General features: G+C 35.1%; 1 protein-coding gene across 1 annotated transcript; it reads right to left on the reverse strand.

The window, feature by feature from the left end:
- Nucleotides 1-9847: 9847 nt before the first annotated feature.
- LOC132278939 (zinc finger protein GAI-ASSOCIATED FACTOR 1-like) lies at nucleotides 9848-12678 on the reverse strand. The gene is made up of 5 exons (XM_059780845.1): nucleotides 12324-12678; nucleotides 12073-12253; nucleotides 11581-11977; nucleotides 11256-11473; nucleotides 9848-10924 (listed from the first exon to the last, which is right to left on the reverse strand). Exons 2-5 carry the CDS (start codon nucleotides 12203-12205, stop codon nucleotides 10155-10157), a joined length of 1518 nt encoding a protein of 505 aa, XP_059636828.1. The 5' UTR covers nucleotides 12206-12253; nucleotides 12324-12678; the 3' UTR covers nucleotides 9848-10154.
- Nucleotides 12679-14885: the final 2207 nt, after the last annotated feature.

Raw genomic sequence — 14885 nt, forward strand, 5'->3', positions numbered from 1 at the left:
TTATTACCCTTCTAAGGTATACAGTCGAAAGAACCAAGCATACTTGGGAATCCTCTCTATTCCCTTTGTCTAAGCAGTCGTGCTGTGTCGGCTTTACTTAGTGGATGCATGTACTCCTCCCCATAAACACCAACAACCACCTTACAAAATGACATCACACTTTCAATGGCAGTGTTTTCACCGATTTTAATATAATCATCACAGAGATCGCATGCACAACCATACGCGAATATACGTAGTGCACTTTTCATCTTCTGTATAGTAAACAACCTCAAACGACCTATCGCATCCCCTTTTTAGACGAAGTAGTCATCATAAGTTTTAACATCATTCAAGATACAAAAAAATGGTTCTCATCGCATCCTAAATCATCTGTGAAAGTACTTCGGTGGTGTAGACACTAATATTTAGTGGGCTTTGGTTTTGACAAATGGACCCATTGAATATAAGCCTAATGTTTAATTAAGTTATTTAATTGGCCCAAGTTTGGTCCACTTAAATTATTTAATTACCCCAATTCAAATGATTAAATGGAAAGATAATTATTCCTAGTAAAATATATTTGGAATAATTATTTTTAAGGATAATTATCATAATATAACCGGTCCGGCCCAGTTATGATTTTTTCCTTATCAAGAGAGGACACGTGTCATCATCCAATTAATCCAAGAAGCATATAAATAGAGATTTGGAGGAATGAGGAAGGAGACACAAATTCAGATATCTAAAATTCCAGATAGAAAAACAGAAACTCTGCCCAAAAGCGAAGAACACCAAGCACAACCAAAGTCGTGCCGTTCTTCATCAAATTTCAAAGTGATCAACAACAAGCACTTCAAATTGTGTCATTCTTCATCCAAATTCTATGGCGATTCAAGATCAAGCTCGTGTAGCCCTTTGATCCAACCAACAAAAAAGAGAGCGAATCAGAGGAACTTTGAGGACAACCTACCATCTCACCATTGATGCACTTTGAGGACTTCTTTTGTGAACTTAGAATTGAATCCTTGTATTAGGGCTCATTTTAGTGTAATTGGAACTCATAGTCAATGATGTATTATATTTTTGCTAAAGAATTTGTATTTGATAGTTAATCACATGTATACTTTGGAGTGGAGATGAATATGAGACCCAACTCCCGTTTTGAGGTCTCATTTTGATTTCCAACTTTTCTTTTGATGCTTAAATCGTCTATGGTTGTAATAAAGCTTATTTTGTTGTGAATGATGAAATGAAAATTAATTCAATGCATGAATGTTACCTTGTCATTTTGACTATGTATAAGTGATGTTTGGGATAGGTATTAATGGTCAAAATGACCAAAGTTTTATTTGGGGCTGAAACCATCTAAAAAAAAAAGGACCATATGCCCATTTTATGGGTTGGACGACCGATAGCCAAGAGGTACAATCGGTCGTCCCTTTGTCACTTCGAGTTCTTGCCCCATTTTACTGTTCACTAGTAGGTTGGTAAAGTGGCTACTAGTCGTCCATTTGGCTACTGGTGGTCGCTTGCCAACCCTGCATAGTGCACGGCACCTTGCGCAAGCATGGGAGCACCCCAAGGTGTTGGGTCATCCATCCTGGCTACCGATCGTCGCACCCATACTTAGTCAAATTTTTATTATTCTTCCCTCTTTCACATTTGAGTCCAGAACTTCACATGATGCATCCTATTGCTATAAATAAAGTATAAGCACCCAATGGAGTATAATAGACCTAGCAATGCATCTAATGACGTAGAACGACCGTTTTACCCTTGGATGACCTCGGGTTCAGGTAAAGACCCGGTTAGCAATATGGACCCCGAGTTCGGGTCGTTATATAATCCATTATAAGTCTCTCTCTCTTTTTCTTCTTCTTTTTTTTTTTTTTTTTTTTTTTTTGGGGAAAAGATAAGTAGTGCTCACACACATTGGCCAATGAATGGGCCATTGGTAGGATCCATGAGTAGTAAAATACGATGAGAAAATACTTGTTTATAAACGTACAAATATCATCCACTTTTCTTGTTTAAAAAACGTTAAAAAATTTAGTATAAAAAATATAAACATAGATATGTTCAACTATAAATTTATAATACATTTAAAAAAAAAAAAATCGTCATTAAAATTTTGACCACAAATACACTAATTTTTATTCTTTTATGCTAGAAATAACAAAGAATTATAGAATGTTGTAAAGAGATAAAGGATTCTAGAATACCAGTTCTAAATTATAGAAAGGATAATACTTAGCTACTCACCGGTGAATAGCTTCACTCTACTCACACCTTGTGTGTTCCAATAACAATTTACCACATCACTTTTAATAACAAAATAACCCACGTCCTCCTGTATTTTCTCGGATCAACTATTGAATAAATGTGGATTATTTTTCTATTAAAGGTGATGTGGTAAATTGTTATTAGGACACACAAGGGGTGAGTATGGTGAAGCTACTCACCGGTGAGTAACTAAGCATTATCCTTATAGAAATGGACAATACTTGAGTCCTCTCTAGGGAGGATGTTATCCTCCCAGTTGATATGGCCCACTACAATTTAGACACATGTCCAAAATTTTAAAATTTTTAATAATGATTATTATCCAACTTCTTACGGGTTAAATCCAAACCCAATTTTTTTTCTTTCCCTATTTAAAATTTTAGAATCCCTCTTTTAGCAAGGCTCTATTATCTCTCTTTCCCTTTTTCTTTCTCCCCACAAATTTCCATACCCAACCTCCATCTAAATCCTTTGTATATCTACATCAATCAAATACTCAACTTTTATTCAATATGTAAAACAATGTACAAACCAACAGAAATTCATAAGTAACATAAAATTGCACCAATCGGAATTTGTTGTATTCACAAATTTTTAATCTTTCTTTTTCATATTTTCCAAAAATGAGATAAAGGAAAAAAAAAAAAAAAAAATCAACTGTTAGTCCTATCAATTGAAGGTGTTAGGAATTTGGGAGAGATGCAAAAGATATATCTAATTCTGACCAAAAATAAATATACGAGAAAAGCTCTATTAAAATATAGGTTAACATCAAATTTTCTTGTAATATTTTAAACTCATATTCCTTCTCTATTCAGCACTTGATATAGTACATTCTTTAAATAAATTTAGTAATTTTTCAATTTCAAATGGAGGTTGGGTATAGAAAAAATCGTGATTCTTTTGGAAAAAAAAATAAAAAATAAAAAACTTTGAAATTTGATTTAACCAGTAAGAAAATGGATAATGATTACTTTTAAAAAATTTATAATTTTAAACCTGTGTCTAAATTATATTGGGCCGCATCAACTGGGATGATTGTGATACCCCTCGGATCCGAGACACAGGTTGATCAGGCCCAGGCCCAAACCCGAGGGAATATCAAACAATTAAAGTATTTTAAAGCGAACACAGATAACAAAATGAAATAATAAAGATAGAATAAAGCTGAAAGAAATACTAATTATAAAACTCTCCATGTATAACTGAATAATAAAACTCCAATCCTCCAAAACTTCAAGGTTACAACTTGGGAATCCACTGGTGGACCCCTAACCAAAAGTTCAAATGAAACTGAAAACCGAAAATAGATAACGCTAGAAACATCGAGAGAAGTCCTACGTAATCAGATAAATGTGAGACTGTCCTCAACAAGCACGATCAAGCTCTAAGGCTGGAACCATCCTGTACCTGAAAAAAATAATAAAGGAGTGGGTTAGACCCACGAGTAAGTTCTAATCTAACTGCAATTCATACAGTGACCCGATACGCAGATATACCGTAGACACCTCACAATATCTATCTAGTCCATACGTATAAATATATCCACACTAAGGGACATTCACTAGTCTATAATAGGGGTCTCAACCTGAATAGAAGGCAACATGCGAATAAGCACCCAAAGGTGGGCATGAGTACCTAGACCTAACAGGGTACACCTCAACCTATTATAACCAGCTACGCATCCTCCGCATATATGCACCCTAACCAACGAGTCTGAGACTCAAGCTCAACTCGTGGTACCATAACCATATATATAAAGTCCGTCCAACTCCAGGGTATGTAGTTCAACTATTTATTAAACTGACATACAATAAACCAACTAGTTAGTCACTCAACTTATTCAGTTGATATGACTTAACTACCATCCGTTAATCCAGAAAGTCATCCAACTTGGTTACAGCTGATCTGACTTAGTCACAATTAGGATTCGATATCTTTCAATCCATTCCATTAATCCATTAGGTTAGATTTATGCGTTTTGAGCTAAACCGTCCCTAGTATGTCACCGTCCCATACCGGTACATACAATCCTCCATATCCATGTAAATTACAACATATATAACAGTTCAATAATTTATAGACCAAAACCACCATCTAAATAATTGCAGAAAAATATTTAAAATTTCAGCAATTTAAATCCAAGTATTTAACCATATAGTTGCAGGAGACGATTTAATAAATCAACAACTAACATCCAGAGCATGCATAGACCAAATTTAATATGTTAAGGACTCCATCATGCATGTGAATAGGTTAAATAATCCTATTATTATCCAATAATTTGCTAAAACAATTTCAGAAGATTGTTTAATGTTTCATCAATTTAAATCCAAGCATTAACTATATAGTTGCAGGAAACGATTTAATAATTCAGCAACTAACCTCCTAAGCATGCATAGATCAAAATTAATATTTAAATGACCTTATCGTGCATTTGAATGCATTTAAAAACAAGTTTTATAAACACATTACATTCCATCAAATTACTGAAATTTAATTCAACAATGAATTTATCTTCCATTTGTTAACAACATAGGAAGTGCCTTAATTTTTACACTGTTTGTCCCGACAATTTAGAATTAAACCTTAATCAATTTAAGGTCTTATTAACACCCAAATTCAGCCTTCTAATCTCTCTGTGGAACCCCGGAACCAACAGGTTAAATCCCATACTCCAATAGTAAAACACAGTACGTAGAAAACTAAAAAAAAATTAAAACAAAACGTAAAATGAAAAAGGAGCCTGCTCCAAATTTTGGGAGCAGGCTCTTTCAGCCTAGAGCCGGCTCTAGGATTCCTTGGAGCCGGCTCTACTTGTTGTGGGAGCCGGCTCCCACTTCTATGGAGCCGGCTCTCACCTCTTTTGAGAGCCTTCAGTCCCCGGTGCTTCGTTTCAGCTTCTCTGCTCCTTTTCCGGCTTATTCCTATCACTTTGTTGGTTTTTAAAACTAATCTTAAGTGTCATATTAATACCCAGTAGCATCCCAATGGCTTGATAACAACAATTAAAATCAATTACAGAGCTTAAATTTGCTACCGAACTAACCCGCGTTAGGAACAAAACTGAAACTATAGTTCTATTCCAACCCCTCTATTCCTCTTCACAAACTAATCTTAGAAGTCTTATATCATCCCATTAACATCCCCATGGTTCATTTACAGAAGATAAAAGCAAGAATCGTAACCAAAATCACAACAGATTTTAATATGCTTTAATGAACAGAATTGGGAGCAACCATACACGAACTGTAAACAGATTTGAATTCAATGCAAACAGATCATCAACAAGCATATATTAAACACGTAAGTTTCAATTACTAAGTAGTTAAACCCTAGAGAATATCTAGGTGCACAGAACACGAGCCAAAGGGACAGAGGAAGATAAGAACTTGCCTGTAGTTTTGGACTCAAAACTTTGTCGCCGTCTTCCTAACTTTCGGCAACCACTGACTACCTTCTAGCCTCCTTTGGTTCTGGTCTAATCCACCAAAATCCTCCCTTGATACTCACTGTTCTTCTCCTTGACAATTCTTACAGTGCCTCCGTTCACAACCCTCTGTGTTATGAACTAACTTCACGTTTATGTAATATGAATTATGATTGTAAATCCTAGGCTAAAGCATAATGGTTGTATTTATAGGTTTAACTCTAAAACCATAATCCTTGTAATTTTAGAGATAGAGCCCTAATCCTAATCCTAGTCGGCCCATAAACTAAACCTACGATTAAATTCTATGTCGGCTATACTAAGTGATGTCCAAAAGAAACTGTGAGTCAATTAATGTATTTAAAAACTCACGTAACTTAATTTTAACATTACAAGAATTATAATAAGTTAATTACCTAAGTTTAAAACAATGAATTATAAATAATACAATTAATAATTTACGAAAATAGACACAATAATTAATAATTTAAATAAACCAAATAATGCACATAAAACCAATTTAATTCAAATTTCAAATAACCAATTAAACAAATGAAAAACAATAAAATAAAAAAAAATGCAATAAAGACAATAAAATAATAAAAATGCAATACAATAAATATTAAAAATGCCGAAACTATCCTTTTAAAATTAGGGGTATTACAATGATGAACTTTATCCTCCGAGGGGAGGAGCCAACTAAGGACAATGCTTACCTCCTACCCCATAAGAAACAAATTCCTGCTGATGAGTGATGGACCCAATGAAAGGCTAACATATGTCTTAAAAAATTATTTAATTTTGAAAATTTAAAAATAGATTAAACCCATTTTGAACTAGTTAAAAAGTTAAAACACATCTAAAAAATCATCTCTCAACCTCCATTCCAAAAAACCCTAATGCCTCTCCGCACTTCTGCCACTAGCAAAACCATCCTCCACCACCACTTTGCTTTTTCTCTCCCTCCACTACCCCATGCCCCTCCCCACCTTCTGCCACCACCATCGCCACTCCCCGCTACCATTCCTCCATCTTTCTCTCGATCTCTCCACCACCACCACCACCACCGTTTCTACCATTTTTCTATTATTCTCTCTTCTCATCTAATCAGGTGTATTAATTGTTGTTTTGGGTGTTACAGGGGAATGGATCATTTGCAAGGAAATTTGTCTCTAAGCATCTACAAGTATTTAAGGCGCCACATCAATAATTTAATTAACTAATGAATACGATATCGTTTGACTAAAAATGCATCTTACAGTTCTTTCTCATCCAACTCTGAGATTGAAGAAGCAGTTAGTTATCTTGCTACAATTGATTTTCTCTTACTCAAAACCAGTTAATCTTTCTCTTTGAAAATATGGTTCTTTCGTCTCTATTGGAAAACACTAGTGACAGATTGAAAGAGCAATTTCAGACACATGCCTACTATACTTGCAGGCAATTTCAGAAATTTATTATTTTCAGTCAAGTTTACAAAAGCAAGATCCGTAGTTCCTACCAAAATTGTTGTTGGCCTGGTTAGAGGGGTATAATGTATCGACCAATGAGCACTGTTAATTACTATCCCTCTTAAAATTAGTTTCGCATAAAATGGATATTTGGCAATTACAGTTAAAAATAATTTTAAGGGTTTGTGTAAAAATCTGCAAATTTGGGTATAATTTTTTTTTTTTTTAGAATTTGGTAATAAGAATATAGATTTCAATGAATATGTGATAATATTATAATATATATATATACACACACACACACACACATACATGATTCAACTAACTTAGATGTTGCAATAGGATAAAATTCTGGAAAATAGAGGAGATCCAAATGACCTTTGAGTTATTGAGTTATTTGATGTAGTGAGATGTTAAAATACTTTCTTAACTCAGAAAAATCTGTGAAATATTTCAAGTCTTTAATTGTAGCGTATAAAGATTGATGATACTGAGGGAAATTGAAAGAGGGAAGCCTAAGTAATGGTGTTTTAAGTCAAACGATATCGTATTCATTAGTTAATTAAATCTAACAGACGTATGATTAAAGGAAAAAGCTTGCCTTAAGCGTCATAAGCCGGGCTCTCCTTCTGATGTTGATATGGATCAATAACAACATGACACGTGTCAAAAAAAAAAAAAATAAATAAATAAACCTGAATCATTCGAATCTTTTCACGGGTCATCTAAAACCCTAATATTATTAATCCTTTCTTTCACCAACCGACCTCCACCACCTCCACTGCTCGCCATCTCCTCCATTCCCAAACCATAATCTTTTACATCCAATCTTTAAAGATGATTCAAGCCACCAATTAATACATACCCCATTGATGCCCACCATTTCCTCAATTCTAAAACCCTAATATTATTAATCCTCTCTTTCGCCAACCGACCTCCACCACCTTCACTGCTTACCATCTCATCCATTCCCAAACCATAATATTTTACATCTAAACTTTAGAGATGATTCAAGCCGCCAATTAATAAATACACATAACTCTAGTGGCATCCAAAATTTTGAGATTTATCACCACCTGTTACAATCTGAAGCCAAATTGATTTCCTTAAACTCCATTGATGTTTGGGCTAATTGTTTAGCTTCTTTTGTAACGGATTACAATATGAAGGGTTTGAAATAGAAAATATCGAACGCATGAGGAAAAAAAATCTTTCATTTTGGATGATCCGCAAAAAGATCCAAACAAATTTTATTAATTATTTTTAAAAGTTTTTGACATATGTTATATTTTTATTGATCCATGTTAGTATCAAAAGGACATTCCTATTTATGCTGCTTAAGGCAAATATTGTTCATGGTTAAATACTTGTACATATGCTTAGAGACAAATTTTTTTGAAGATGATCCATTCCCGTTGCAGAGATCGGTGTATGATGTTTTGAGTGAAGTGAAACACTTGATTTGAACAATTAACCATTAGTGATATTTAAACATATTATTGGAACTCTAAATCCCTAGAAAATTAAACTATGATAAAAATTATATGTATAGAAAAATACATAGAATATATATAAAAACAGATAGATTTGGTTACCATGTGGAGAGAAAAGAATGGGATTTTTAAAATTGGGTTGGCATGAGACCCGATTAAAATCGGATTGAATCGACTACTAATCTCTCTATAATAATATTTTAAAGTTGAACACGGGTGTCATTATTTACTTCGTCCACCTCACCCATAAGTAAGATTTCCTTCTTATGGCGAGTCAAGTATCGTCTTAAAGAGTTCTAGTAACAACCATAAATATTAACAATTGATGAGATGCTTGTATATGTAGGAGTCAAAAGGCAGAGAAATATGAGGAGTGAGGGAGTGAAAGAACATTAACCCGACCTATAAGTAGGTATTTTCTTTCCACGCATTGGAATTCCGTATATTATTTTCAAGAATGCTACCGATAAGTAAACCTTTTTTTTGACCTAATCTTTTGTCCAACCAAACAAGAAAATGTACATTGACAAGAAGATCTTGGTCAAAATATAAATGCACCACCCAACCAACTACAATAAATTCATCTTGTTACAGTGTTGGTGTGTTCAATAAATGTTTTGACTCTTCGGCTCCAATTTGACCAGCAACCAGACCAACTAAATCCTGAAGACTGGCCCAAAATTCCCAAACCAAGGTCCCCCCACTAGTCTTGAGTTGTTTTCAGTCCAAAAGATAAGCGACCGGTTTCTCCACCCTGGCCCAATTCATGAAAGTGAAAGACAGCTCGCATCCACCTATGCCAATCTTAATTCTTAAAACCATAAATCAAACTACACTCACCTAACAACCAACTTGTATATCTTTAGTTTTTACTGTACAGCTCAACTAATAATTCTGTGAGTGATGATGACTCCACTTATAATTCTATTCCACCAAATTCAAAACTACTACTGCCAAATTTTTTAATAACGAAGAGTTGTCCTACTCAATTCTCGTCTCGTTGTACTTTTCTAAAAACAATACTCATTTTAGCAAATTAAGTCATATAATCCACTATATCATGTCACATCAAGTTCAAGAGAAATTTTCTCTTTATAGCCTATAACAAGACTTGGATCTTTCCAAAAAAAAATCCTCATGATTCAAAATTCTCCATTCTTAAATAAGTGAAATTTAGAAGGATTGATCATAAATCCATAGTAGAAGAATGAAGAAGGAGATAATTCACTATAAATACTCATTAAAGTTTCTTTCTATACAATTTTGGTGCATGGATGAACATGAAGCACTAACAAAAGCCCCATGTGCATACCAACATCTAATCTACCGATCCTCCATCATACACTACTAATTAAACTTACCAAATTTTATGAGCAAAAACAAGGCCACATTAAAAGAAAGCTATATATATATATATGTGTGTGCAAATACAAAAACGGAAAAACAAATCCCTCCAACCCAAAAACCAAGGGAGAGATTGGAAATGAGTAGTTTATGGTGATTCATGAGGAAGGTCTAGTGCATACTCGGCTTTGTATCAGATGTGCCATCTCCGCCCAAATGCAACCCTCCGAACGGAGGAGCAGACGCTGCAGCAGAAATGTGGCCACCACCTCCAATCGAATTAATGAACTCTGTGAATCCAGAATTAGAGGCACCACCACCACCAATTCCCAGTCCCAGAAGATCGAGCGTGGTTGGCTTGCTCATCACTAGATCCGTGAAGCCATCAGAGGCAAGCCCTAGTCCAAGTCCACATGCCAATGAATTGCTCTCCGACTTCACATTGCTACTCCATGTGTTGGTGGTGGTATTGTCTTGATGGTCGGATGAAGATGGCAATGCCAAACCAAGGCCGCGAAGGAACGAGGAATTGGACGATTTTGCACCCATTTGGGCTGCCTTTTGGAGTAAGGCGGTGGCGGATAAGGTGGGTTGTGGAGGAAACCGGGCGTAATGCTGAGACAGGTCTTGAGTGGGTGCTGCAAATAGGGACGAAGTGTTGTTCGAGAGATAGAGGGAGGATGAGAGAGAGAGGGATATGGGTTCCGCGGCGGCTCGGTGCTCAGAGCTAGTAGCCATGGCACAGATTAAGTCCGAGAATGAGGATGGTGATTGGGATGATTGCGTGACACTTGCTGATGTTGGGGAAGCAAATATACTAGCAAACACACCACCGCCCCTATTGGCAGTACCAGTAAAGGTGGAGCCACCGCTGGAGACGGCCGCGGTGGGGGTTACTATTGGTTGTTGCTGTGACAATCCCGTTGTATTTTCCGGCAACTCTGCCACCAAAATGATGAAATCATAATAAATATAGTAAAAAAACAAAGAGATCAGAATCAAAAGAAAAAGCTTTTTTTTAAATAAAAAAAAAAAAAAAGACACTTTTTAACTCCAAAAAAAAATCGATCCAAAAGCGTAATTGATGACTTTTGGAAGTAAAGGGAGAGACAATCATGGCGTCCTTTAACACAATCCTTCCCAACCACCATTTTCTGAGCTGCTTTTTATTTACGACTATGTACACTGTTCCTTTATCCCTCTTTCACAGTTTGATATTATTAATAATTAATTAATGGACAAAACAGTAACATCATTAATAATGAACATTACCTGAGCTTTGAATAGACAGAACTGGAGAGAGTACAGTAGTTGATGGAGTGAGAGGAGGTGGAGGTGGACTAAACGACGAGGAAGCAACAGTCTTGCCCTTCAGAGTTTCTTCTGAACTCGTAATGGCTAGGGTTTGTGTTTGTATTTGTGTTTGAGTTCTCCTACTCTCATTCGCCAAAACATCGCAAAAAGCCCTATGTGTAACGAAGCTATCTCTCCTACACCACCACAAAAACCAATCATCATATATACCAATAAAGCGAAATTTTCTCAGCAACCAAACATAGGAAAATGCGAGAAAATCAAGGAGTAAATGTTTGAGAACCTTGAGAACACAGTTCCGCAATCACATCTGTACTCTCTGGTGCCGCATGTCTTCATATGAGCCTTCCAATCGGATTTCACGGCATACTTCTTCGAGCACCGCTCGCAGTTCCACTTCTTCTCCCCGTGCTTTCTGCAGAAGTGCTTCTTTATACCGGTGAGATCTCCAAGCGCTCTCGACCGATCATGGTGAACGCAGGTCGGCTCGGGACAGACATAGACTCTCTTTCGGACCTCTCCACCCGCTCGCTGACGGAGCTTCCAAGGCAAGTTATGGCCTCGCCTGTGAAGCTGAAGGTTCTGGTCCCGTTGAAATCCTTTGTTGCAGATCTCGCACACAAATCGGTTCGTCGCCATCAGAGTCTCCGGCGATAAAGCAATCACCTCAGCACTTGGATCTACAACAACAAAAAGAAAATTAAAAAAAAAAAAATCAACAAAATTTACACACACATATGTAATCGAATTAAGTTTCGGAATTTTCAAATCTAACCAGGCATTCCAGGGAGACTTCGCTTCTTCTTCGCTGTTGTTGCTGGTGGTGGTGATTGATTGGTAGAACAAATTATACTGGCTTCTCCTGTTGCTGTACAGACCTTCATTGGTGAAGTATTTTCAAACTCCATCACAGCACTAAACCCTAGCTTTCCTTCAAATTAAGTACTCGAATCTACCTAAGAAAGAGAGTAATTCAGCTGATCTCTAGAGCTTCCAATAGAAGAATCAATAGCCTAGCTAACTAACCTCTGGTAGCTCTGACGACTAGTAGAACCGATGAGTCGCTGAGAAGTACCAATCTAGCAAAAATTCAGAAATTAATTCTCTCTTGAGTGAATTGCAAACGATGTACTACGCATACAACTTCTAGCTAGCTGCTGAAATGGTTTTCCCGGAAAATTAGATTTTCATTTTCCCGAGAAAGGGGCCAAATTTCTTACGGAACCGCCGATATCAGTACTAATCTAAAATTCTAGTTGAGTGAAGCTAAATATGAACACCGATTCGGTTCAGTCAGCGAGTCAAAGACTCATTTTACGGCGGCGGTTTCATTTGGAGAGAGAGAGAGAGAGAGAGAAGGAGAGAGAGACTGGAGATTTGAACTTACTAATTAGAGACGGTATTAGAAAATTATTAAACTGACCTTGAGGCCCAAGTTACGATTTATCAAACAAATCTGACCGTCCACGTGTCGTAATCAGGAATACAACGACATTTGTCGGACGAGGCGGGACTAAGGTATACTTTGTCGTTTAGTGAGTCAACATTTTGAAACTTGGAAATTACATCCTCTATTGTCCTACCGAAAAGACAAATGTGCCCCTCGTGTGGCCATTTGTCACCGACTCATCCTAGAAAAATTGACAGTTTAGGCTTTTCGTGGTCACAATGCAATACATTTTTTCATTCATCCGAAAAGGTGAACATGGACTCCTGAGGTCTCACGTGCTGTGTATTCGAGACAAATATTTAATAAAAATCACAGGAATGCCATCGAGACGGCAAGGACGAGGAAGATAACAAACGACATATAAAACTGTTTGGAGTGCCTTTCTCGTGATTTTGTACGAAATGTTGTCCAGTTTATACTATTTGTGTTGGAACCAGCTGTTACCTTTTTTAAGTCAAACCTCTAGTCAAACAACACTCATACCTATGTATGTTAGAAACGTCCGTTGATGACTAATTTTGGTAACTCACCCCAATTTTTTTTTTTTTTTTTGGTTACAAGATTGTACTTTGAAGCCATTTTATTCAACTTTAGCCTTCTTCACCCTCTTATACATGACTAGTAGTATCATACATGTATAAATGCGTATTTTTATGAGAATATGAGCTATACATATGTGTGAATACATATGAAACGGATATTTATTTAGTTTTTATAATTTTTTTAAAGTTAAAATAAACACCTCATCATTATTCACAAAATGGTTTGATATAAAATCGATTGTTGGAGTTTATATGGCCCGTTTGAATCACCATAGAGTCAAACGGATATTTTGACTGATTTTTTGACATGATCTCAAAGTAATTTTTTTTTTTCTCTAAAAGAAGAGTTTTTTATACTAGAAACAACCAACGAGCAAGACTCGCCACTATTTTATGATATACGTCGTTTGCTTATTTTACAAAGTTTCTGTTAAGTTATAAATAAATATAATGCAGAGAGCATAATCAATCATTAAATTATTAGTACAATTATCATATTATCTCTGTAAATATAATAATTGAGCTTAAATAACAAAAACATTCAATTTTTATACCTCTTAATTCTCAACACTCAGTGCATCTTCATTTGTCTTTTTAAATTTATTAAAATTAAAATTCCATCCATTCACTTTTATTGCGGCTTATCTTAATCTTCTTACCTTGAAACTTCTCTCCAAACCTTTAATTTGACATTAATACATTCTCTATTCTCAGAAAAACAACAAATAACATACGAAATTTAATCTTAAATATGTCATCTGTGCCTCTAGTAATTAAAAACTTACTTATTACTCATACTTGCGTTTTATAATTACACAACTACCATACAGGCATGTCTTTTATTGTGTTACAGTTTGAAAAATAACATGAATTAAATGTATAGAATAAAAGAGAGAAGAATTAATGACAATTTTTATATAGTTAATAAACATCACTTGACACCAAACCTGACTTTTAGAATATGAATCCAATCAATTTGAAGATTGAGACACAACATAAGGACAAAATGTCATATGTAAATTAAGAGGCTTCACGTAAACATGGGAATGAAGAACAAACATTTTCCTGTAATTTAGTGATTTACTATTATATCTAGAAGAAAAAAATAATAAATAAATGATTCCAAGTGAAAAACAAGAAGATTCTAATAGTAAATCACTAAATTACAGGAAAATGTTTCTGTTTCCAACTACCGATTTTGAATATGAAAAAGTAGTAGGCTCCACCACTTTCTTATTACATCTTAATTAATCACAAACTTATTCCATTTAGTATGCATTTTGTTTTTATTATTTTATTTTAACTGTTTTGAATAGTAATCGAAAGTATGTTTGGTAATAAATATTTGTTGTAAGATTTTTTAGAAACAAATATATAAAAACATTTTTGGTATAAAAGTGTTACACGTTTGAAAAATATTAGTTTAAAAATGTTATTCAAGAGTTTTTCAAAATTATTGTTGATCGCTACGGTACCAAGCGCTATAGTGCAAAGATATATAAAAATACCAAATTGATATTTCGATTTTTTACTACTATTCACGAAACGTTTCGATATTGTACAAAACAAAATAATTTTTATCAAAAGAGATTTTTC

Source organism: Cornus florida, unplaced genomic scaffold (assembly GCF_030987335.1).
Source record: "Cornus florida cultivar Cherokee Brave unplaced genomic scaffold, ASM3098733v1 CherokeeBrave_3.0.0_Hap2_Chr10, whole genome shotgun sequence".
In the NCBI taxonomy this organism is placed as follows: Eukaryota; Viridiplantae; Streptophyta; class Magnoliopsida; order Cornales; family Cornaceae; genus Cornus; species Cornus florida.

Coding starts and splice junctions, on each gene's coding strand:
- LOC132278939 (XM_059780845.1), bottom strand. CDS start 12,205: ATGGAGTTTGAAAATACTTCACCAATGAAGGTCTGTACAGCAACAGGA. Junction 11,474..11,580: donor TGCGGAACTGTGTTCTCAAG/GTTCTCAAACAT, acceptor GTGGTGGTGTAG/GAGAGATAGCTTCGTTACAC. Junction 10,925..11,255: donor TCTGTCTATTCAAAGCTCAG/GTAATGTTCATT, acceptor TTTTGGTGGCAG/AGTTGCCGGAAAATACAACG.